Source organism: Colobus angolensis, unplaced genomic scaffold, assembly GCF_000951035.1.
Source record: "Colobus angolensis palliatus isolate OR3802 unplaced genomic scaffold, Cang.pa_1.0 Scaffold137, whole genome shotgun sequence".
Classification (NCBI taxonomy): Eukaryota; Metazoa; Chordata; class Mammalia; order Primates; family Cercopithecidae; genus Colobus; species Colobus angolensis.
Window position 1 is genome coordinate 7,971,518 of NW_012114455.1, and position 25,783 is coordinate 7,997,300.

Below are 25,783 nucleotides of genomic sequence, written 5' to 3' on the forward strand. Positions count from 1 at the left end.
TGCTTACGAGTCACTAGATAAAGCTTCCCTTGTGGAATAAAGAGATAACAACCAAGATTTTCATTACCTTGAAGTGGGTTGGCAAACAGGTGGGTCCGCTAAAGGCTAGCTGGAGCATGCCTGTTGGACGGACTGACAGCTGGTCTAAATAAATAGATGAGAGAGAAACAGTCTCACTTTAAGGAGGTGCATGAGTATAGAGATGGAAAAAGGTTTAGATAAATGGGAAAATAATATGTGAATGGATAGTTTAGTAGTTAAGCTGATGGGAGAATAAATTGGTTCATGGATGATAGATGGAGCTGAGTGGCTACATGGAGTGGGAGACTGATAGCAGATGGATGGGTAAATGTTGTGGTATGAACAGGAGCAAGAAAGGGTCAGGTGCAAATAGGAACAGGATGATGACAAGGAAGGAAAAAAGGCAACAAGAAAGGGAGTACTAAAGGTACTGAGATGGCTAAGGGAACTGAAATTTCATTTTCTTGGTGAAGCATAATTTTACAATGAGCCAGAGGAAATTGGAAACTCCCAATTACTGATGCCTAGTGTTTACTTGCCATTGCAATTTACAAAGAACATGTGTCTAGTCTATCAACTTATCTGTGTTCCATTCCCTGTAGGGGAGACTGTGTTCCAGTCCCTGTAGGGGAGACTGAGTCATGAAAGGATTAGCTCTTGTCTATATAGGAAACCAACAAGAATATAAGACTCATAACTTTAGCTCAGGGACTTTGCCAGAGAAGCTACGTGTGCTGTGAAATTAATGAAATAATTTTAATTCACTTTCTACTCAGTTATTGAATCATAATCAGTCACTGTCCCTAAGCTTTATTTGAGGATAGTCTTAAGAAATCTCGCAGTTGCAAAATAAACCAAATAGTGGCCAAATATTTTTGAATCAGTGTACACTAAGTGGTGTAATTAAATTCACCAATGATACAGATGAGAGAACAAAGGCTTAGAAAGTCACTTACCAGTCTAAGATCTCACACCTAGTTAACGGCAGAACTGGGAAGGCTTAATTGATATACAAATGGCTAATGAGAAACTGAGGTGTAAAAATAAGTTAATACTCATTTCTTTAGAAAAGCAGATGGATATGTGATGGAGAAAGAGGAGGTGGGGTTTTATTGGAAGAGAAAGGTGTTTTAGAAATGCCAACCAGAGGAAAGCAGCCGCTCCTCTGGGGTCCTTTCTTGTGCTAGTCCACAAGAAGCCTCAGCTGAATGAAACCAAACCCAAGTAAAACCTCAGATGCATAAACCTTCATCTAATGGCACACACTTTTAAGAATGAATGTACATCCTCGACCCCATGTCTTCTCATACTTACCCTTGTCAACGTGGCGTGTACTTCAAGAAATCAAGCAACACGAACTTAGGGACTCAAATGTCCAAACTGGGCAGTATCTGGTCACCCCTATTTTTCTGACACTTCTCTTCTGCTTTCATTTTAGCCTACACCAATAAATAATTTAGACTTTGAGGATGCAGCTACATTTTATATTGTTTGTAAATAGCATAGATATTTGAGATACAAATGTAACATGGACAGTGCTAAGGCTGCTTTCTACAGTGTGTGCGAGAGAGAGAAGGAGAAAGAGAGAGAGGTAGGGGGTGCAGCTCCAGGCTTTCTGAGTGTGTCTACTCTTCAAGGCCAAAAACACACATGAGGGAGAAGCACAGCTTGCTTCATATTTTTCCCATCCTGGATATCAATGAGATGTCCTAATAAACAGCCCCCCAAAAGTTACAAATTTCTCGAACTTTATTGATACACTGCACAATCACAACCATCTCGTATTCATCCTGAATTAGAAAAGGTTACAACTACAATGCAACATGCACAAAATTCAGGTAGTATATTCACCCTTAATACAATTATTGACAGAAATCAAGTCTTCATTGATTTTTTGAAGGAAAAGATAAGAAAGAAAATAAAAGAAAAAAGAACTCTAGAAGGCTGACAAAGTCATACTCTTGTATCATGTGATAAATTTTTAAAGCATTTGAACATAGATTGTTTTGAAGGATAATTGTGAGAATGGGCACACCCATTGTCTGACACAGCTATAACGGCACCATTGATAAGTCATAATTTTTTTTTTAAAATCTAAAGGACTCTGAACTTGACAGATACATTTTCGTACACCCACACATTCCTCACAACTGCACTTTACATGTCACGAAAATTTCCGAATGATTAAAAATGCTCCCTTTAACTAACACAAGGGCAGTTTGTATTATATAGCATTGTTATTATTGATAGCTTTATAAATCTGCCAGATAACGTAGAACGTAGCCGCAAAAGGATGGTCGAGGGTTCGCGACCTTTCTTTCTCCACCCAGTGGTGTGGAGCAACTCTGTGCCTTAAAAAGGGCACCATTGAAAGAAACAAAAAGAAATCTCTTTCAAAATGCTGGAAATTAGGCTTAGCTGACTACTTTCAGGAATAAAGACAATTGCGTCTAATGAAGTCCACTCAACATTTCTTTGGACTCTAAGTATTCTGCACCTGAAGGCCAAATTGAACTAGCTCAGCTCTATCTTTTTTGCCGCATCTTTAATAACAAATCTATTTCTTCTTCCTTTCATTTACTTCTCCTAAGTAAGAAATGTGGGAAATGAGACTGGCTTTTTATTTGTTTGCATGTGGTGGTCATTAGGCATTCTCCTCACAGGGCCTCTTTTTGAAAACGTTGCCTTCCTACTACACACCTGTGAAGTTTTACTCAAGTGCTCAAACTCACTTGTCTTCAAGTAAAAAGACAGGGAAGCTCTGAATAATAGGAGGGGAGGCAATTGGGTATGAGAGTTTCCAGGATAAGGTCATGTGCAAAATGAAAACAAAAGATTCTTGCTGTTGGAGAGAAAGAAAATAAATGCATTTTTCCAAAAAGGAAAACTTTATGCTGCTTCCCTTAATTCCAAAGGGATTAACATTTGCTTTCGTGTGTGTATTAGTCTGTTTCATTTCGGGCTGGTTTTAGGTAATGCATAGCCAGTTTTTCTTTCTCAAAATCAAAGTCAGTATGAAATTGAGGAAAGATGCCCCACCACCAGATCTTACCTCATCTTAAGCCACTCCTCCCCTCCTTCTACTATGGGCTGGCGACAGCCAACCAACACTTGAATATTCAATGTACAGCCACTCCTGATGCAGCCACAGGGATAAGCTCTCGTCGGGGTTGCCTGCCCACTTTGGGGTTCTCTGCTTTTCTCATGGGATGGTTCTTTCAGCATAAATAGAACTTGCTGACTCCTCTTTGTTGAAAGCAAATTGAGTGAATTGATGCAGAAACAGATCCTGAAACCCAGCCTCAGCTTTGAAGTTGCTAGAGTCCCAGAATATTCTTCTCACCCAGGTTTTGAGAACAAACTGCCCAATCTGTGAAATGTATCATCTAGTAAGAGGCATGGATGTAAGAAGAAAGAGGCTTGGGCCTCTTTGTGACAGAAAACCTTACCTTTTCTTCTGTTCAGTGGAGCACAATTGCAGCAGAACAGTCATGTGCAGTACTCTGCATAAAACCTGTGTATGTTTTCACAACCACTTCTCTACATCTCCCCCCTCCCCGAATTAAAGCAAGAATGAGAAAAAACTAAACACGCTTGTTTAGACTTGCAGTTGACTGTATCAGGCACTTGACATTAAACTACTGAAAAACAAGCTTGGCCGGAGCCTTAACACAAGCACTTTCATTGGCATTACTTTGGTGGAAGTGCATATGAACTCTGTTTTGGGAAGGGGAAGGGTTTCAGAGTCCCTACATTGCTAATTCCTCTCACCTAATCTCCTAACAAGCCTTATTTGGCTTCCTTTTCATGTGGAAAACCTACAAGAGATATACTTGCTCAGACTTGTATGTTTTGTCCTGCCTTGCCCCCACCCCACGCCCACTACTGGCACCCTGAACAAATCTAGCCTGTAGGCCTTCGCCATGTACTCTCCATCTGTGAAGTTGGAAAAATGTGGATATTGTCTTGTGTAAGCATTTGTTGTTCTATATGCTTCAAAATGATGGGTGACAGCCACTGTCCCATGAAGCCATCCCCACCAAAGAAACACAAAAACACAGAAGCAGAAATATGTCTGTTGTGAAGAAGTCATTTTCACCCCCAGTGCGTACCCCAGTTGCCTTGGGTTGTATTTACTTTGTTGTCTTTACCCCGGACAGATGAGGATCGACTGTAGCATTTTTCTCCCTCTGAAACGTGGCTGGGATAGGTACCCACCAGAGGGGCATCTTAGTATCCTGTGGAAGGGGGAACAGCAGGGTTCCATAGTGACCCCGAAGCCAGCCTTTTTGGGTTGAGAGGTTCTGATGATCTTGGCCAAAAGAGCATGGACCGTTTCCTGTAGAACAAGTCTTGGAGTGAGGAATAGGTCCAGCTTGTCCATTTCAAGTACTATGTTCTCCAAGACTCTCCACTCTTCATAGCCTTCACATTTATTCCACTCCAAAGTAACAAATTTATTATCAGTAGCATGCTCAGATGACACATTTGATTCTCATACACTATCTGACACCAACTCAACTCTGGATGCTGAAGGTGGTGACAGATCTGAAATGTCTATGTGCAACCTTTAATTCTGATTTTGTGCCTGCTCATGATCATTCCTGGAACTGGGAATCAATGCGCCACTCCTGGCACATGATTTATGGTTCCCGAATCTGGCTCCTGGCAGCCCACTAGGAAATGCAGATGTCTGTTTACAGCTGGAAAACATAACATTAATTTCACTCACACCAGCTCTACCTCTTAAGACAGTGCTTAGCATTTAGTGTGCCAAGATCACCTATGTATGTATGTATATATGTATAGCTATCTCTGTGTATGTTTCCCCATGGCACAGGTCACACTCATGTGCCTTGATGGACAAAAGCAAAGAGGGCACTGATACTGGAGGAAGAAGACCAGTTAAGCATTAAGGGCACAGGATTCTATGGTGCTCATATTTTTTATTTTTTAGACTGAGGACCTGTAAAGGTTTTCCAACTGAGGCAGGGCAGGTCTGCGATTGATGCTGCATTCTTATCCTCTCTGTGGGTCAGTCCCTGCAGCACACCTGTGTGGTCTGCAATGCCTTTATTTGGAATCCCAGGCAACCTTGCTGGATGAGTCCTTCTTGTCCCAGGAGACAAGGCAGCAAAGGTGGGTCAGCTCTTGTTTGTTTGCTGGGTCTGCTTTGAACCTGAAGAGCTGGTGAAGTTCTTCCCCAAAGCCACTGGAGAAGCAGCCTGCATCAGAGGAAACTGTGTCACTGACACTTTCTCCCTTCTGTTTGCAGTGTTGTGTTAATCAAGTGCTTGAAAATTAAGTTAGTTGCTCAAGTGCCCTCAGCTTGGAAGAGCTTCCTGAAACAAATACCAGAGTTGTCAATACACCCGCCATGTAATTGGCCTCCATCAGCTTTTTACTGGATAGTTTTCAAACAGATTAAACCAGGACTGGAGCAGAAAGGAGACTCTAGCTGCAGTCATCCCACTCAGGCGGGTGGACTCTTCACTTTGCATTGCAGAGACACATGTGGTTTTTTTCTCTCATGTTCTTGCTGTTAAGGAAAGCCAGCCATAGGTTCCTGACACGCACTTTCTTGAAGGGTTGAGAGAAGCATAAAGGCTGGCACCTTTGTCCTTCAAGTGCAAAAGGAAAACCACAGTGCTAATCAAGACTTTTCTAGGCGGATCTGCTTCCCAAGAAGATGTTTTAGAAAACACAGGCTCTCCCGGGAATAGTAAGTGACTGACCATTAGCTTGCTACTTGGCCCATCTGTTAGTGTCTCCTTTGGGTGGATAGGATACCAGATTTTAAAGAGTCCACAACACAGGGTATTGCTTTTTTAGTTGTTAGCCTGTGAGATCGCTGACTTTCACAGAAGTTGATAGATAATTTTGAAGATGCTAATGTCTGCTGATGGTGTATACATGAATACAGTGGGAGAGATACGATATGATTAGAGATTAATATGGGGATGAATTGATAGTGAGTAGTAGGGAGAGAAACAGAAAGGAGTGTTAGACAATTACATTGATATATTGATAAACAGTACATAGGTTGCTAGAGAGGAAGACAGGTGGGTAGGTAATTGGATGGTGAGATAAATCAGACATTTGAGTAGATGGGTAACTGTATGATTACTTTGATAGACAGCTTGATGAAACCTAAATAAATCAGCCACCTATCAGTCACTTTTATGAGTTGAACTTCTCTTTTTAAAAGAGAAGTACTATCTTCAAAATGCCTCCCCCTTTTTTGGTCACTTGACTTGCAAAATTTAATGTTAGGTTGCAAGCATAGCCCCAAACTTCAAATCCCTGCAGATGGTGGAAGAAATGAGTAGGGCAGAGGGGCTACAGAAGATGGCACAATCATCTATATTGAAATATACAGATAAGGATATAGTAGGACAGTGTCCCAGAAAGAAAAGATGTGAACCCTAATGGAATTAGATAATAATGAACACGGATGGGGGGATATGTACATTGTCATTAGGAAAATAATCGTAGATAATAGGACACTTGGATGTAGTTCTTGCTGTGCACTATGAGTCAAGTTGTGTCTTCAGGGTGTTTATTGTGAGGCTCAATTTTTGCCCAAATGAAACTGACGTTTTGGTGTGTGTGGCAGGGGATGTTGGTGGGAATGAGGATGAGGAGAGAAGCAGAGGAAAGGGAAGGGTCAAGGTAGCAGGAGCAGACCCCATTTTTGGACACACCAATGAATGATTATCCTACATGTGGTAGAACCCTGCCCACCCCGCCCCCAACCCCACTCATTCAAGCTGGAAATAAAAGCAAACAAACGAACGAACAAACAAAAACAGAAGGAAAACAAATCTAGAAGAAGAACAGAAAAACAAACAAACATAAAGAAGCCCAAGCTGGTTTGCTCTCCGCAGTGTAGATTAAAGTCTGTGATATGGAGAAGCAGGTGTTGCTCAGAGGACCTAGGATTTCTTATCAAAACTTGATGAAGAAGTGGGCTAAGAGGGTCCCTGATAGCCAGAGACAAGCCAGTGCTCTGGAGGCCGAGTTTACACCATCAATGACTGCTCCAGGCCCTGTGTAGGAGAGAGAGAGACAGAACCATTAGCATACATCCAAGGACACCATAGTTCTTCCCTGACAAACAAATACACATACATGCTTCCCACCTTCCACCCTTCCGCTGACCATTCCGAGTCTAGACAAAGGAAAATGCCCATTGGGAGTATTTAGAAACTCGAAGGGGCAAGCTGTTGGGATGCCTTGACCAGTGCAGCCTGCTCCGAAAGACTGTGCTTAAAAAGTAAATAGGTGAAGCTCAGGCTAGTCATTGAGGCCCGTGGGCCCAAAGGTTAGGGCAACACATGGAAAGGCGGACCTGCTGGCTGTTCTCTAAGCAATGCCTCTAACTGTGTGCTATACTTGGAGAGTGTCCAGTACAGACAATGAGTCGGGGGGTACAGGGCCAGAGAGGCAAGGAGCAGGTGGCGGGGTAGGAAGGGGAGAGGGATGGAGACATAAGTCCAAGTGTTGATGTAGCAGACTCGTCAACCTCAGTGCATGCAACCTAGGTGTTGTGGAGGCTCCTCCTGCAGCAGCTGAGAAAGGAAGAAAAATCATCCCCACGTGTTTTAAAGACTGGAATTAGGCTTGTCCCAGCAGACAGTGCTGCCTCGCTAAAGGCCTTGAAGCAGATCAACATGCCCAGAACAGATTGCTCCTGAAGAGTCCACCCAAGGGGCTCTCCCTTGATTTTTTTTTCTACCTTCTCTCTCTCTCTGGCCCTTTCCTGTATCCCCAGTAAATCATTCAAGGTCCACTGGGAAATAAGTCCACAGTATCATGAGTGCTCTTCTTTTCCTCTCATCTTCCATGGCCCAAGAAGACAAATCACATGAATTGGTATTATCCCAGCCTGCTGCAAGGGCAGGTGTATCTAACTCAGCCCAGGCGTTCCTCCATCACCTTTATCAGCAAGCGCATAGGGTGGTATGCAAGACCAGGAGCCAGCAGTAAGTGTCTCCCAGAAAAAGCAAAATCTATTATTACCAAGGGATTAAAAGCCATTGAGAGTCATTTCTATAAAACTGGTGAAGAAGCAAAGGAGATCCAAAGGAGACAGTACACCTCTTCTACCATCTCAAGCCAGGACTTCACAGCTTCTTTGAGAAGCAAATTGGCCTGCTGGAAAAAAGCTGAGGTGCAGCAGAACCTTTTTAGACAGGACCAGTTCATTTGGCTTGCCTATCAACCTTATGGTGAGGATCCATGCCTTGCCCAGGAGGGACTGATGGGAAGATTTTACTTTGGGAAATTCAGGTCTCTCACTTCAGCAATGAGTATACAACTGTTCCTCTCCAGAAATCTTAACATGAATACCTTTTATTTCTACTTAAAATATACATGCTTTTATGCACTAAAAGTCATATTTGCTTGATAGCTTGAAGTCTGACTCATATTACCCTGCATTTTTGTCAGAGAATATTAACAAAAAAGGGTGGGATCCAGGTTCTAGCGACATGTTAATGTCCCAGAGGAGGCTCCATAGATATTGATGGAAAGTAGCCTGACTGTGGGGCCTCCAGCAATCCTGGCACACATCCTGAGAAATCCTACTGGCCTGCAGAATGCACTTAGCTAGAAATGCTCAGGTTGAAGCTCAAGGTAATTCTCTGCATATTGTCTTCGCAAAAGATGAGTGATTTAGATTTTTAAATAAGTTTATTTACATTTTTAAATAAAAATATGTACATAAAGATACTTTTAAAGAAACATATGGGCAGATTCATAAAGCATGTGTGTTTCTTTAAAATTATCTTTTTGTTTATATTTTTCTTGAAAAGTATTTTCATGACATATATGGCGTGTGTACTAGACTAGTTATGTATGTGTATATGTATATACATATATATATCTTTGTCTAACTTATTATTTTGAACTTAAGAAACAATTGAAGCCCTGATATGCTCCACTGTAGACAGATAGAACTCTTGAGTGTAGGAATCATTCTCTCCAAGTTCTACCAGTGAACTGAAACATTCCTGTGGATACCATGCCTTCAGCACAAGGTTGAATATAGCTAAAGCAAAGAGGAGTGGGGCAATACACACAGAAAGAAGAGCATGGAAGAGTGGGGCTCAGAGAGAGAAGGAGGCAGAATAGCAAAGGGAAGTGAGTGTTTCTGGTGGTGAGCAGCACTTGCCATCGGATGCTTGGTGCTTACTGGGTGGAGGTTTACAGCCATATTCAGCTTTTGTTGAGTGTTCCCAAGAGTGGAAATGCAAGGGGGACTTAGCAGATACGTAGGCTGCTCAGCCTGCTTAGGGCCATGATGACAACATACAATCACACTGTGCTCTCCACGTGGCAAGCGTGATTCTAGATGCTAAACATATAATCAGTCATTTAATCATCACATGAACCCTATGGGATATGTGCTACTGTCATTCCCACTTTATACATAGGAAAGCTGGGAACAGAGCAGTTAGACATCTTACCTATGGCCACACAACTTATACACCGTGAGCTGTATTAGAACCAAGTCACTGTCCTCAGAATCTATGCCCATAATTGTTACAAGTCTACTTCCTCTCTGTAGAAAATGACCATTTGTGCAGGTTTTCCAGGGACCACAATATCATGGTGTGAGAGAAACAATGGACTGGGAATACAGTGTCTCTCTGTGAATGTGCGGCACCCTAGCTGAGTGACGGTCCCTCTCCGGGCTTTGCTTCTCACATTGCGAACTGAGAAGAGATGGGGTGTGATGACCTGTGAGGTCCTTCTTCTATTAGCTCTCTGAGTTATTACATGAATGGAAATTCTGCATCCAGGTGTTAGGAGAGATAGTTGGTGAGTAGCCAGACAGCCTTCTTCAGTTGAAAGAAAACCATCAACATGTACCTTTTGCACTTCAGAATTCCGTCTCCCCTGAGACTGCAAGAGGGCGCCAAACACTCTAGACCCTAAAGTTTCCCTTTTGCAGCCCCATTTTCTATGTGGCTTCAGGGAGTTTTATTCTTCAGCAGGTGTGATCAGCACCTGCTTTGTCGTATCAAATACCGTAGCAATTTATTGCCTAAGTGCCTTTGGTCAATTGGTGTACGAGAAACGGCCGGGCTACTGTGGCCAGAGAATGGATTTAATCCACTATGATACAGAGTGAAGCTAGCATCACTGGATCCTGGGCACATTGGAGACTTGTCAGCTGGGCCAAATGCCAACGCGGTGAGGGCTCTGCCGGAGGGCTCTCCAGCTGTGTTTGGAGCGGGTACATCTATGTACCACTCCCTGGACTGGAAGAGTGTGAGACAAAAGCCGTGGGCAATGAACCCACTCTTTAATTGCATCTTTGCAGTAGCCCTGTGTAACTGGAAATGAGGAAAAGAAAGTTTCTGGGTTAGTTCTCTCCCACCAGGCTTCTGTATGCTACAGTTGCTCACCTGACTTGGCCAAATGCTTTCCTGCTTTAATATAAAAGTGATGGGTTGCTGCAATTCAAGTAATTTGGTGTGGTCCCATGGCCTCGGGGCTCACATTTGTTCCCACGGGTTACCATGAGGCTGTTGTCAATACTAGCTCAGCCAAGCTACAGAGCCACCTGTGTGACAGGGGAGGACACGATTTTGAAGGAACTCTTCAGGCTGGGCTCAGCAGTGGTAGCACTGAAGCTTGCATACAGGGCTTCAGAGTCAGGTTGAGGACAGTTTTCCTAGAGGATGGCCTCAACCGGTAACAGCTGCATGGACTTCTCCAGGTACTTCGTACCCAAGACAATATAATTTTGAATTTCAATACACAGGATCAGAAACCCAAATGTTTGTATTTATTCATGTATTGGTAAAAATTGGAAGAAAGGTGATTCTTCTCTAAAACCTAGAATCCCAGGTTTGGAAATAAGAGGCAGATTTTTTTCCTTTTTTTTTTTTTTTTTTTTTGAGACAGAGTCTTGTCTTGTCGCCCAGGCTGGAGTGCAGTGGCCGGATCTCAGCTCACTGCAAGCTCCGCCTCCCAGATTCATGCCATTCTCCTGCTTCAGCCGCCCCAGTAGCTGGGATTACAGGTGCCCGCCGCCACACCTGGCTGATTTTTTATATTTTTAGTAGAGATGGGGTTTCACCGTATTAGCCAGGATGGTCTCGATCTCCCGACCTCGTGATCCGCCCGTCTCGGCCTCCCAAAGTGCTGGGATTACAAGCATGAGCCACCACGCCCGGCTGAGAGGCAGATTTTTAATGGCATGTTCTATTCCAGAAAACTGATGCTAAAATACACCCGGATGAAAGCCCATGGGTTTGGAAGAAAGGCGAAGGAGCAGACTTACTGGAAGCATCGCTGAGAAAACACCCCTAGGGACCTCAGGAAAGGTTCTCTATGCTCCCCCGGGGTAAGGTCGCTCACCGCGCTCTGGCAGTGTCGGAGTTGGACCAATTCGGGTTTAAATTCTGACCCTGTGGGTTGCCAGCTCTGTGACCTTAGGCAAGATACTTTCTGTTTTCTCACTGAAAATAGGCGTGATGATGCTGAGTTTGCAGGACTGGTTGAAGGATGAATGTAATCAGTACAGTGCCTGGTACAAAGTAGTCACGTGATCATGGCAACTGCTGTTGGAACACGGCTCGCACACCTTCCCTTTCCCTTTCTTAGTGGAGACGAATACTAGCTTGTTTAGATCGTTCCAAAATATGTTGAACCTGGGGTGAGGTATTGGTAGGGGAGTGCGTAAAGAGGTGAGATAGCTTAAGGTTGGAGTGTTTGCAGCTGAGAGAGATCACTGGCTGTGAGGGCTGTGGAGGATGTGGGGCATTGGGCAGGCCACTGGGAGCCAGCCACAGCCAAGCTTCCTGGCTAGGTCAAAGGGTAATGTGTCCATCCCGCAATGGAGACGGGCCCCAAGCCAGCTTTGGAAAAGTTGGAGTCTTTCATTCGACATGCATGAATTGATCCCTACCATGCACTAGGCTCTGCTTTCAGAAAGAAAGACAGACACAGTCTCTACCTTCAAAAAGCACAAACTTTAGGAGGAGCTAGCGTATCCTCTGTCCTTGACTAAATAAATAAACAAATAAACAGACAAATTTTTTTTTTTTAAATCATCACAGATTCTGGGAAGAAAGCCATTTGGAACAAATAACCCTAAATCCCTTTCATCTCAGGAACATCCTGCCTGTTGGATAGTCTTAAGAGGATTGATTTTAAGAGTCAGAACTGAATTTGAATTCTGGCTCTGCTACCCACCAGCAGGAAGACTTTGGACAAGACCGCCGACTTCTCCGAAACAGTTTCTTTTATGTATAAAATGTGGAAGGGGTAGTTCTATCTACCTTTGCAGGGTCGCTCTGAGAATAAGTTAAGATGGTGTCTGCAATCATCAAGTACAGAGTAAAGGATGATGAAATATTAGGCGAGTTGGAATTAAGGCAGGAATTGCTAATCCATCAAACGGCATCTTGTGTGGGGGTCCTGCTTTTAAAGAAAGAGGTGTTCTGGAGTACTAGGTTCTCGAAGGTTACTCCCCAACACCAGCTGAAAGCAACCTTGGCTCTGCCTTGTAATTGGGTGACCTTGTCCCTTCTGGAAAGGCCCGAAGTGGCTGCTAACCACAGGTAAAAGCTTCCTAACGAATGCCAGCTATTCTGAGGAAGCGTATTCAGCAGCCCAGTACTTTCTGTGGGCAAATGCCACATTTAAGGACTCTTTCTCTATTTATGGTTAACTCAATTGAACTAGAATGGCTGCTACAAATATCAGGCTTAATTAAATATTTTCAGGGATAAATGGAAAGTGAGAACATGTGATTATGCCCTTTACCATTCTTCCAGCACCTCCTCCTTCACCCTTTTTAAGGTTAAAAAGTAATGGCTTCTTCATGCCTGAAGTTAAGCATCTTTAAAAATACAAGCTGAAATGAAGATGCAATGCCACAAAATAAACTGCGAGTGACAACACAGTGACAACAACAAAATACTTTGGGGACAGGTATACAGACAAATAAGATTTCCTTCAGAATACAGAAAGAATAGTTAGAGACCAGACATGGTTAGGAGACAAGTTTCAGAAACGGCCAAGGGATCCATTTGTGTGGCCATTATGACCACAGCAGGTCCATGCGGCTACAAGGGAAGCTCAACAGGGGTAAGACACACAACAACAACAACAACAACAACAAAATGAACAAATAAAAATTCTACTTTTGAGAAGTTACTTATCTTGGTCAATTGTTAGGTTTGTGCAAAAGTCATCATGGTTTTTGCCATTACTTTTAATGGCAAAAAAACGTGATTTTTGTATCAACCTAATAAATATACTGAACATTAGATTTTTTGTTTGTTTATTTGTTTGTTTTTTAGAGAGTGTGATCTCGGCTCACGGCAACCTCTGCCTTTCAGGTTAAAGTGATTCTGCTGCCTCAGCCTCCCAAGTAGCTGGGGTTATGGGCATGCACCACCACGTCTGGCTCATTTTTGTATTTTTGTAGAGATGGGGTTTCACCATGTTGCCAAGGCTGTTCTTGAACTGCTGGCCTCAAGTGACCCACTCGCCTCAGCCTCCTAAAATGCTGGAATTACAGGCGTGAGCCACCACGCCGGAAATCTAATGGCCTAAACATTAGATTTTTAAGAAGAAAATTTGGTTGAAGGCTTAAAACAGAATAAAGTCACACCTACCACATAAGAACTGGGAACTTCAAGCCTGGCCATCCTGGCACAAAGGTTTTGCTGCTGCATTCAGGGGTAGCTCAACACCCTCTCGAGTGGCAGGTGTTGACAATCACAGTACCCAAACTCAGCACAGAGCTCTCAGAAAAAATATAGACGCTTCCTGCTGAGATCTTGCCTCATGAGAGATTTTGAAGCTTAAAAATGTAGTGTATATAACAAGCCATGAAGGTATTGGAATGTGTCACTGGTTTTCTTTTCCATGATTGTAATGAAAATATGACATTGATCTCCAGCAACCATAAACTATATAGCTGAAATTCTACTAAAATGGCAGATGGTAGGGTGATCACACTAAAAAAGAAAAGAAAAGAAAAAAAAGCCCATAGGCAAGTTGAGCTTGTTGATAGCACAGTGAGATTAATGAAATAGCTGAAGTCTAAGAAGATATGGTTTTGTTCTGAAATTTGGATAGGTTTTGTAAGTATGATTATGAACTGTATGACCTTCCTAATGAGGAACCAAAAGGATAATGATGTTCTTGGTGATTAAAAGAGGAGCGAAGAAATCTAATTAGATGATGTATGTGTTACACTTGTTGGTGAAACATAAAGCTATTTTTAGAGGCGCTGGCTGATGAAGGCGCACCACTTCCCTTCAAAGGAAACTTTTCCTCCATTGAGTTTAATTACAGCGGCAAACATGGCACTGTATCGTTTCACAAGTAAGATCAACCAACAAGGCTCTGCAGCACAACTAACACCAGTCAATAAAGAGGCAACCATCTTTGTTCTGTTCTCCTTAACACACCCTGTTTTGTGCTTACCACAAAAACAAAAGCTTAAGAAGTTAATATCAGAAGTTAATTCAAATCTGTCAGCTCATCACAAACCTGAAAGAGACAAGACTTGAGTCGATGTTGAACCATAAGCTCTGTGTCTGTGCTGACATCAGCACACCCTGAACGCTCAGTGTTAAATTCTAAATGCTTAGGCTAATAGCCAGATGTCAATGATTCAGAGCGATGAGGGCGGGGTACGAGCCAACGACAAGGAACCTCATCAAGAATGAAATGGGAAATGTCTGCAGTTTTTTTCTAATATGTTGACATTTTGCAGGTTGGGGGAAAATACAAATGATTACGCTGCTGTCATCAGCCAAAAGCAATGGTGTTTCTCTCTGACTCATTCCCTTCCCACCTGGATTTAAATTGTGGATTTGAAAAATAAAAACCATACACATTATCAGCAGGAAATGGACAAATACGTGCAGCTTTTGATGTCTCTGCAAGAAGATATGATGTGATGAACATCTTCCTAAACAGAGAATTGGAATATGTGGTATAGCCTCCTTCAAAAAGGAGATCTGGGATGGGGGGACCCTAAATTTCAAATTAGATTTGGAACATACAGGAGGCTGGAATGCAAGGGAAAGTCAGAAAAACAGTGATTTGGCTTCCCTGAGGGGAGGGGACTGCAAGTTCTCTTGGGTATTTGGCTTTTCTTTGGTTAGTGAAAGGTATGAAACTGTATAGAGGCTATAACCCATGCCCTCACTGACTGGAAGATATATCTGTTAATTCAACAAACAGTTACTGGGCAACAATCACTGGAAGATGTAGTGTTACATCCTCTAAGTGCAGAAAAAGATACAAACAAAATATAAGCCTAGGGGTCAGCCACCAAGAGAGCCCAAAAGATGAGGGATTAATTCTTCAGTGGAGCTCACAAATGCTTTACATATGGGGCGTCACTGAGCAGAGCCCAGAAAGTATGCACTCATCAGACACAGAAGAGGACACAGCCTGCTTCTGTGACCCTCCAGCACACTGGGAGATGCAGTATATGGGTTTGAAAGAAACAGGGGATCAAGTCAGACAGACCTAGGTACAAAACCTGCTGTTGTCCCTTGCCTCTCCTGTCCATGCTGGAATCCCTCTTACCTGGGGGAATTTAGTAACATCATTGGTTCTTTAAGCTCTAGGCTCTTCTTCTGTCCAGTGAAAAATAATAACAGTATCTATCTCAAAGGCTTCTTAGGTGTCCAAAGCCATGTGTGGCTGACACTTGATAGCTGGCAGCTTCTTTATTCCTCCAGCATGGCCATGCTTATATGTTATTGTAACTGCCTATTTACTTGTTTGTGCAAGATCAGAAATTCTGTTTCTCCTTGTACCTTAGTCCTTGTATAATTCCTGGCATACAGTAGACAGTAAACAAATATTTGTTGACTAGACGAATGGATGGAGGGATGGAGGGATGGAGGGATGGAGGGATGGATGGACGGATGGATGGATGGATGGAGAGTGGCAACAGCATGATGTCTAATGGGATCTGGGACACAGGGGCCCAGCCTGGTGGATGCAGGGAAGGTCACAGGTGGAGTGCTGGGGACACTTGAAGCTATAAGTCTATGCTGACCTCACGGTGAGAACAGCCTTAGCCTCAAGCTGTTCTGGGAGGCAGAAGTTTTCAGCAATCGAAATGACGAGGTTCATTCTGAGTTTTGGAAATGTCACTTGGCCCTGCTGTGGCAAACCAGTAGGAGTTGGATTGCCAAAGAAAGATGAGAGAACCAGTAAGAGGATATCACAATTGTCCATGTGTGACACATGCCACAATGTGAGTGATAATGGAGACGGAGAAGTCAGAGGAAAGGCCATTTGGTGGGACTCATTGGCTAACAGATGTGAGGAGTGAGGGAGAGGAGAAAGTCAAAAATGACCACAGAGATTCTAGAGAGCGTGCAGGGAAGAGTGAGGCACACGCTGAGTATTCCCAGCAGAGAAAGGCTGCCTTTGAGATCCCTGTGGAATATTGAGAGAGGGAGAGTGGCTTGTGGCTCAGAATTCAGGACAGAACTAAAGACACAAATTTAGGAATTAGCAGACTGTTGTTCAGAGGCCAGCAATCTTCGGTGTGCATAAGATTCCCTGGGAGAGTCTCTTAAAAAGTGCATTCTCAGGACATTCCCTAGAGATTTTGATTAAATGGTTCTGGGGCAAGGCTCACATATCTGCATTTTTAAAGCATCCAGAATAAGGCTAATGCAGGCCAAAAAATACCTCACCGTTGGGTGCTTGAAGGTACAGCAGAGCCCTTCCCCTCTCACCATAGGCCGACCCCTGGGAGGACCGATAGGGCAGGTGCTGTTGGAGCTAGACTCAGACTGAGGAAGGTGAGAAGACAGGCACCACCCAGTTACATCACAGAAGCCAGAAGTGGGGCATTGCGAGGTGAGACGGAGTCTGACACTGAGAGGAGGTCAGGTGTTAGAGTGAGACAGATCGTGGTAGCTGAGGCATAAGAGGGTTTGAGAAAGTGGAGAAACAACACGAGTTCTCCCTCCCAGAGGCCTGTGGTTGGAGGGAAGAAAAGGCATGGGTGCGGCATGGAGGTCGCACTGAAGAGAAGCTCAGTCTTTGTGCCCCCTCTCCCTGTCCCGGCTGGAGCCGCCTGGGGATAGGTGCAGTTGTGAGGATGCCCGATACAGAACGAGAAGACGGAGGAGGAAGAGGAGGGAGGTGGGGATAAGGCAGCAGCGCTGAGGGCTCTGCCCATGGTGGGGTGGTCTCCCATGAGAAGGAGGTCAGCAAAAGGCAGAGGGTGAGAGCCGCTGCCTGGTGCAGGCTCTGGCCGAAGGAAGTCCAGCTCAGCCAGTCTGATATGTATATTTATTCTAGAAGAATGGCCACTAGCAACAGAAAATAGAGATTCCGCCCTCATGGCTCCCAGGAGCTGCTGAGGCAGGCTGGAGTCACAGCTGCTCCAAGAGGGCTCAGGCTTGGCCTGAGGAGGAAACTCCATGCACAGATGTTGCCTTAACTGAAGCGTTTGCCTTTTTCACTTGCAGTGACAGGATTCCTGTGAGTTGTCCCTGTGCCCTACACTTAACTCTTAATGTAACTGATTTGTGTTGCTGCAGTTTCACAGATAAAATGTGAGAAATTTGTTTTTCTCTCTGCAGTCTCCCCCCTCTGGCTTGGCTTTGTTTGCGTTCTCTGTCCCTTTCCCCTACCAGTTCCAGTCATCCAGCCGTTTACATGCCTCATTAAGCACGTTGCACTCTCTGCAGTGCCGGATGTAATCAAGTCCAGAATCTTCCTTCTCTGCACGCTAAGGACAGGATGGGGGGATGGGGCTTCTTGCTCAAGGCCCAGAGGGAGCAAAGGGGGTTGGCGAACTGAGAGAAAGTGAGTGACCTCCACAGGGGACAGAGCTGTGGTCAGCAAGCTGAACCCTAGCCACCCCTGCTGTTCATAGGCCTGGCAAGGCTTCAAGGTGCCAAGGGGCTCCCTTTGGGCCTTCCAATGGCTGCACCCACTCAGTAAAGCTAACCAATGCTTGGAGCAAGCTGCTTTGCAATGGTTGGAGCAAGCTGCTTTGCAAAGGTTGCCCATGGTTATGGTTGATAGCTTTTGGAGACCTGTTCCTTGCCCTTTGTTCCCATTGTTCCCCAAATTCAGCACTGACACTTAGAAAACTGAAAGTAACCTGGGAGTTCATCTTGCTCGGCTTTTATATTTTATGCACGACTTAAGAACAGACAGCATCACAGTTTGTCTGTATCAGAGTCAGGACTGGAGCCCCATGTTCCTTGCTGCTAGTGTTGACCTCCTCTCCATATTGGGCCACTTTTCCAGCACCTGCAGTTGCCTGGGGCTAAGGCAAGTGGGTGGTGTAAAATGTGCCTGTGAGTTGGCGCTCTGCCTAGGTGACCACTCTGTCCTTGTGGCTCTGTGTGGGGAAAGCAACTGGCGTGATGAAGAAGAAGGATTTCATATCGGTGCCAACAGCTGATTCATCTTGGACGATCACCTACCATGTGGTCACTCACACATTTCTAGTCATTTCAGGTTTCAAACCACTCACCAACCCATTGTCTCCAGTTTTTGTCCTCTGCATTCTTTCAAAATTGCTTGTATCCTATTTTCCTTTGCTCTTTGCTTGTAGGTATGGACTATATAAAAGATGTAGTGTGAGAGAGGCATGCTGTGAGGGGATCACAGGGGCAGAGTCAAAGAGGGCTCTCAGAAAACAGTCTGACCGTCTGTGAGAGTAAATACAAATGCATGCCTGCAGATGGGGACTGTGTGTTGGGGAAGTATGAGTATATGGGTTGCAAATGTAAAAACTGTCCTTTACAAGAATTGGTTCAGAAGTAGATAGAAGAAAGGAGAATTTGATGTGGGACTTGGGTCCAAGCAAACTAATAGCTGATATGAGGCTCCATTTGGAAAGTCACCATGTCCACGATGGGTTGCCAGGTCTTTGAGCTGGATTGCAACAGGAGCAAAGCACTCCGGCATGGGATTGGGAGTACACAGGCTCAAATCCCAGCACAAGCACGGATAAGCCAGGGTGTTTTGAGTTATCTGCCTAACCTCACAATTTCCTCAAGTGTTAAATCAGGATAAATATAGTACTTACTTCATAGAGTCACTAAGGGTGATAAAAAAGGAAAAGCACTTAGTCTAGTGCCCTGTACACACTAAATGGTTGGTAATAATTAGGCATAATTATGGGGGCATTGAGGACTAGGAAGAGCATCCCTGGCCAGGAGAAAGAGCAGGTCAACCGGACACTATCTGTCTGATCTTGTGCTGAAACTATTGCCACGCAGTCAGAGGATCAGAGAATTGTGCCTTGTAGGGACCACAAAAACCAAACATCTTATCCAAAATGCCTTCACTGATTAAAAATATAAAAAGACGCACTGAGACTGACCTTCCCAAAGCCATTCAGCCAGTGAGCAGCACAGGGTGAGACACATACCCCTTCCTCTAGGCCATGGCATTTTAATTCCTGACAGCTAAATTGTTGCTGTGACCAATACATTCTTTCCACCCCCACATACATTCACACATTCATTCGTCCCACAAAGTTTTCCTGATGAGTTACTGTGTGTAGATCCTTGTATAAGGTCCTGGGGATGAAGCCAGGTATGGCCCCCATGGAGCTTACAGGCTGAAGAGGAAGAAATACTTAAACAAACAAATTTTGAAATATCAAACAAAAACAAAATTACAACTAGAAGATAAAGTCTATAGAAACAAGGAATCTATCTGTTGAGTCACTGCTGTCTCCTGATCACATCGAACAGTGTCTGGCTTGTAACAAGTCCTAAATGCATGTTTGTTAAACGAATGCTAGACAATGCCCTGTGTGAGTGCAGCAGTCAAAGGCACGGAATGAGTGGATGCAGAATGGGGGACTGGCCTGCTCAGAGAGGTCAGGAAAGGCTTCCTTCAGGAAGGGATGCTGAAGGCAAGTGTGTGCCAACAGGGTGAAGTGAGATAGGGTGGGTTATAGGGATCATGAATGCCAGAGAGGAAGGGCACAGGGGACTTTGGAGGAAAGAAAAGAAGTCCAGTTGAGCAGTGGCTCTGGCAGGCATATGAAGGGAAGAGGTGATAGCATGGGCCATGTCACGATAAACGTTGGCAGGTACCAGTAGGAACACAACAGTATTCGGTGAGTCATGCCACTCTGATGAACATTGTCTTACGGACAATTCACAGTGGCACTCTCATGTCCGTAGGTCAGAAAATATCATCCTACGGTTGTAAACTCAGACCTATGGTTTTTGTTTGTGGTCAAATCCACATGTCTAAACATAGCATTTATGAGATTCTTGATGTATACAATCTTATTTAATCCTATCACCAGTCTTTTGAAGCAGGCGTTAATATCCCAATAGCATATATGAGGGAAGGAAGGCTCAGCAAGTTTAAGTGAATTGGGATGTGAAGGCTGAATTGGAATGTAAATGTCTGCCTGTGCTATGGGCTGAATTGCATCCCTCTGCTACCAAATGTCTCTGTTGATGCTGTAACCCCCAGTATGTCTGTATTTGGAGGTGGCACCTATACGGAAGTAATTAAGGTTAAATGAGGTCATAAAGGTGGGGCCCTGATCCACTATAGTTAGTGTCCTTATCAGAAGAGACACCCGAAAGCTCCCTCTCTCTCTTTCTCTATGAGAATTCAGAGGAGAAACCATGTGAGGACACAGCAGCTGTCTACAAGCTTCGAGGTGAGCCCTCATTAGAACCGCCTGGGCAGAAACCCGCATCTTGGACTTCTAGCCTCCAGGACTGTGAGATAATAAATGTCTGTTGTTTAAGCCTTCCCATCTGTGGTATTTTCTTATGGCAACACAAGCCAACTAAGACAGTTTTGGCATACACCGGCTGTTGCTAGCAGCTATGAAACACCCCTTTCTTAGTTAATGGCAGAGAGAGACAAGAAGGGCCACTGGGTTGCCAGTCCCGTGCCCTTCTCTGCATCATACTCCCTGCCACTGCAATCCCACCAGCCATGGGGATAATGGCAGGTCATGGCAGGGAGGCGACTCAATCCCACCCTATCCTCTCAGTTTTGTTAAGACCAAGGCATGGGTGTTCCTGGTCACTGGGGTGCGGGCAGGACTATACGTCTGTGAGTGCCGTGGATCAAGAGCTGTGGGCAGTGATAGTTGAAGAGCTTATTTCAGGTCTAGAAAATTCAAATGTCAGCCGGGCGCGGTGGCTCACACCTGTAATCCCAGCACTTTGGGAGGCCGAGACAGGCGGATCACGAGGTCAGGAGATCAAGACCATCCTGGCTAACACGGTGAAACCCTGTCTCTACTGAAAATACAAAAAATTAGCCGGGCGTGGTGGCGGGCGCCTGTAGTCCCAGCTACTCGGGAGGCTGAGGCAGGAGAATGGCATGAACCAGGGAGGGGAGCTTGCAGTGAGCCAAGCCTGCACCACTGCACTCCAGCCTGGGGGACAGAATGAGACTCCATCTCAAAAAAAAAAAGAAAGAAAGAAAGAAAGAAAATTCAAATGTCATCTCTTTGCATGTGACTGAGACCGACATCTTAGAACAGTAGGGTTGAATGTCTTCCGGTTCTGGAAGCATAGCTGAGCACCAGCTACTGCTTCTTCTAAATGCCTCAGCAACTGTGTAAGAATGTGTGTGTGCATGCATATGTGTGTATGTTTCTCTTTGCTGATGCTCTGGGCAAATGCTCCAATACCTAATACAGGCTCCATTTCTAGGTCTCACCCAGTACCTATTCATTATTTAAGTGGCCTTCAGTGTTACCTAAGCTTTTTAGTTCTCCTTTCACTTATCTGTAAAATAGGGTTAATAACCTGCCTTGCACAGCATTGACATGATGCCTAGAAACCAGTATACATTTGGTAAATAGCAGATATTATCATTATGAATAATGATCCCAAGTACTTTTATTTTAAAATAAAGTTTTTAAAACTAAACCATTAGCCCTACTTGCCTTGGGCTAAAAGAATAAAACATTCATAGTAGGGTGACATCCCCATGGAGACAGTTATCTATTAATCCAGTTGGTCTCTGGGCTGGGTTGCTCTTGGTGCTGCTGTGTGCAGAAACAGCAGAATGAGCATCCTCTTCAAACGTGACCAAGTATAAGGTTATTGTTTTGGGGGCAAAAACCCCTTCCCCTGAAACCCATAAATGTATTCCACAGAGTGCATGTGAAAGCCATCATATTCTACATGCTTTTTATCTAAACTGTGTAAACCAAGCCCCTTGAGGTCTATCTACCTCAGAGACATAAATTACAGAGGCGAAGCAGGCAAGCCTATCTTTGAAGTAGGCTAAAACTCAAAGGCATAGGCATTCAGGCAGGCAGAGGTAGGAAGGAACATGCTGTACCCACCTGCCACTGCTGATGAGGGGCTTATTTCTAAGACACACACAGCACAATGCACACACAATGCAGAGAGGAAACAAAAGACATAGATCACACATTTCAGATGGTTGGTGGACCAAGTTTAGTTAATGTCAGAGCTGAAAACTTGTGTCTGAGGTGCACGTGGAAACGTGGATACCTCTCTTCATCCTTCATCCTCTCATCCTACTCATCAGATGCTTCCCTCTAACCAAACCTCAGCAAATAAACAAATACATATGCACATAAAGTATCACAACAAGCTGGCCCTGGCCCATGGTGTGAAATGTTGCAGAAGGATATGGATGCGGCAGTGTGGGAAAATGGAGTCAGGGAGACATAAGGGCTTTAAAGGAAGTCAGTCCTGGCTCCCAAGTCTTCTCCACCCACATGGGAAGGAAAGACCTTCAGAGGGGTTTGCTGCTCCAGTCGTGGATAGAACAGCCACCTGATAAGGTCTCAGACTGCTCCTCCATTCCTCCCCACGGATGAGAACACGAAATGCAAGCAACATGAGAATCATGATGGAAGCAGTTGACTAGGTTTAAAGCAACAAATATCACCCCCAGAATCATAGACTCCAACTACAGAAGGCATCTTAAGATTATACAGTTGAATTGACCCATGGTTCTATCTTTTTTTTTGAGACGGAGTCTCGCTCTGTCACCAGGCTGGAGTGCAGTGGCATGATCTCGGCTCACTGCAAGCTCCGCCTCCCGGGTTCACGCCATTCTCCTCCCTCAGCCTCCCGAGTAGCTGGGACTACAGGCACCCGCCACCACACCCGGCTAATTTTTTTTTTTTTTTTAAGTAGAAACGGGGTTTCACCATGTTAACCAGGATGGTCTCGATCTTCTGACCTCGTGATCCATCCGCCTCAGCCTCCCAAAGTGCTGGGATTACAGGCGTGAGCCACGGTTCTATCTTCTTTATACAAACACCATTCTATCTGATTCACAATTTGGTTTACTCCTGTTGTAAGGGCAAACCTTGCCTTTTAATGACCATGAAATATCAATTACCATGTAACTATCTCTGCATGGCATGCTAGGGGAATGGCAGGGAGAAGTATGTCTTATCTACAGGTGGTGGGTTGAGCAGGATGGATGGACACAGGCCAAGCAGATTGCAACTTCCTCCCTCCTGAGTCCCTCACGCTTCCCCAAGTGGCTGAGCCCGCTGCATCCAGGCTTCTGGCACTCACCATACAATGTGATGCTGGCGTTGGTGTTCCCAAGCTTGTTTGTGGCCACACAAGTATAGTTCCCATAATCCTTTTCTGAAACATTGAAGAAAGTCAGAGTGGACATGCGGCCTTTGTTCTCAATCCTCACTCCATCCAGTCCAGTGGCCAACCTGCAACAGGGAAGGCATTGCCATCACTTCATTCTACAAAGAGGTCCTCCTCCTCACAAAATGCTTTTCTCCAACTAATCTCGTCCTTCAAACTCAAACCCTAAGAACCTCAGTGTCCAACAGGAGGACAAGGGAAAGGATGCTTTTGCCCAACAGGATAAATGGACTGGCTTCTAATTCCCAATGACTGACATGTCTACAACAAGTCTCAGATTCAGAATCATGGTCAGTTCATTTTGTTCACTTTCCAGCCTCCTCCATGTTTTTCTGGTTGTAAAAGGAGACATTGTTACAAAAGAGGGTATAAACCATTTCTGTTTTGCCTTATCTTTCCCCTTTCCTTCATCCTCATCCTTCTCCCACGCGAAGATGGCCCATCAGCTCTGCTTCAGAACTGTCCAGGCATCATTTAAAAGGTACCTGGTATCTTCCTTGAACCACTGGAATTCAGCCATGGGGACTGCAGACGCTTCACAGCTCAGGATGCCCTTCTGACCGACTGAAACTCCAGTGTTCTTGGCTTTTGAGATATAGGGAGGATCTGTGGGAAACACACACACACACACACACGCACACGCACATGCAGGCACGCAGGCACACAGAGTGATTTCATGAAAGAGAAGAAGGGCACATCCAGCCATTTGCTACGTAAATGGATTACTTGTGACAACCCTCTTTCCCAGTGGAATAATCATTTATTTCAGGAAAAATAACTTGCCTGAAGATATTGCACTGACCCCAACATCTTTTTCAGGCCTCCAAACCTATTCTCAGTTAACAGTTCTCTCCATTTGCTGAAAACTCTGGCAGTCACAGGAAGACTCCAGGGACAAATGGCGTGGAGGCCATGGTGAGCAAAGCCATTTGATGAAGTATTTTCCTGTTGGCAGCAACTTGAGTCTTTTGGAAAATGGCACTGCCATTACCAGACTGTCCACCTACTCCCGGTGCCCTCTGTTCCCCAGACCCCCCTGGCTGCAGGTCCACTCACAGTTTACAGTGATTTTTACTTTCCGCACATCGGGCGCAGCGACATCATTCAACGCGCTGCATTCGTACTCCCCGGACTGGTCTCGCTTGATGTCAGAGATCTCCAGGTATTCATCCTCACTTACAAAGCCCTGGCCTTCTGGGAAGAAAGAAGCAGACAGGAAACAATCAGGAAACCGTGTAACCAGGGACAGAGCCATATTCACATCTAGAGACTGTAGGAGAAGGAAGAGAAAAAGCCCTCAGAATGTGGTAGGACATCAAGTCAAGGACATAGGGCATCAAGTTGCTCAAAAGATACGGCAATGGAAGAAAGAAATTCTCTGCTTGTGTCTTGCATCGATGTATTTTCAGCCAAGCCACTTAACATTTTTAGAGCATTTGGTAAGAAAACATGTCATTTTTCTTATATGATTATTGTGATAATTAACTCCGAGATGACATGATAAATACTTCGGTGCATCATCAAACTGATATTTTAAAAAGAATTGTCATGATCAATAATATAATAAAACCATGGAATAACTTTAGAATATGTTACTGTGGAACACATCTTAATTTTTCATTATGTAGACATGTTTTTGTATGCAGAATATAAACTACTACTTGTAGAACAGATAAGTAAACATTCCACTCTTTAACGTAAATAAATGCAAAGCAGTTGGTTTTGTTTCTACCGGTGTTGGAGAAGATCGAGTGAGAAGGAATGAACGAGGAAGGACCCCACGATGGCTTTGTAATGGGTGCTCAGTATGCAGTGGCCAGCACAAGTGTGATGGGCCCGAATGCTGGATCTGTGCTTGCCAGAAGAGCCTAGTGGATTTAATACTCACTTTGGGGGAGCTCCCTGGAGGATTCATTCTCAGGTACCTGTGAAACTTGTCATTTGTAATTCAAAATACTTTGGGCTGCAAAATTGGTGTTGCTTTTATGACACCATTACAGGTTCTTGCAACAATCTGGCCTCTCCACCTTACCCCTTATATTACTCCCTGTGGTCCAGTGCAAAGACAACAGACCCTCTGTCTTCCATCACAAATGTCCTGAGTTCTGTCAAAACACTGAGATCCCAGGAAAACCGAGATA

At 44.4% G+C, this 25,783-nt stretch overlaps 1 protein-coding gene across 3 annotated transcripts in view; it reads right to left on the reverse strand.

Moving 5' to 3' along the window:
- Nucleotides 1-1,752: 1,752 nt before the first annotated feature.
- The window catches only part of OPCML (opioid binding protein/cell adhesion molecule-like), a 1,158,639-nt gene continuing 1,134,608 nt past the window's right edge, over nucleotides 1,753-25,783 (reverse strand). For 2 of the 3 annotated variants that reach the window (XM_011934706.1, XM_011934705.1), the window contains 4 exons: nucleotides 24,699-24,836; nucleotides 24,128-24,248; nucleotides 23,556-23,707; nucleotides 1,753-7,070 (listed from right to left, as the gene is read on the reverse strand). In XM_011934706.1, coding sequence (XP_011790096.1) covers nucleotides 6,970-7,070; nucleotides 23,556-23,707; nucleotides 24,128-24,248; nucleotides 24,699-24,836 — 512 coding nt within the window. In that variant the 3' untranslated portion in view covers nucleotides 1,753-6,969. Of the gene's footprint in view, nucleotides 7,071-22,339; nucleotides 22,367-23,555; nucleotides 23,708-24,127; nucleotides 24,249-24,698; nucleotides 24,837-25,783 lie in introns of all 3 variants that reach the window. The other variant, XM_011934704.1, reaches the window with a different exon arrangement.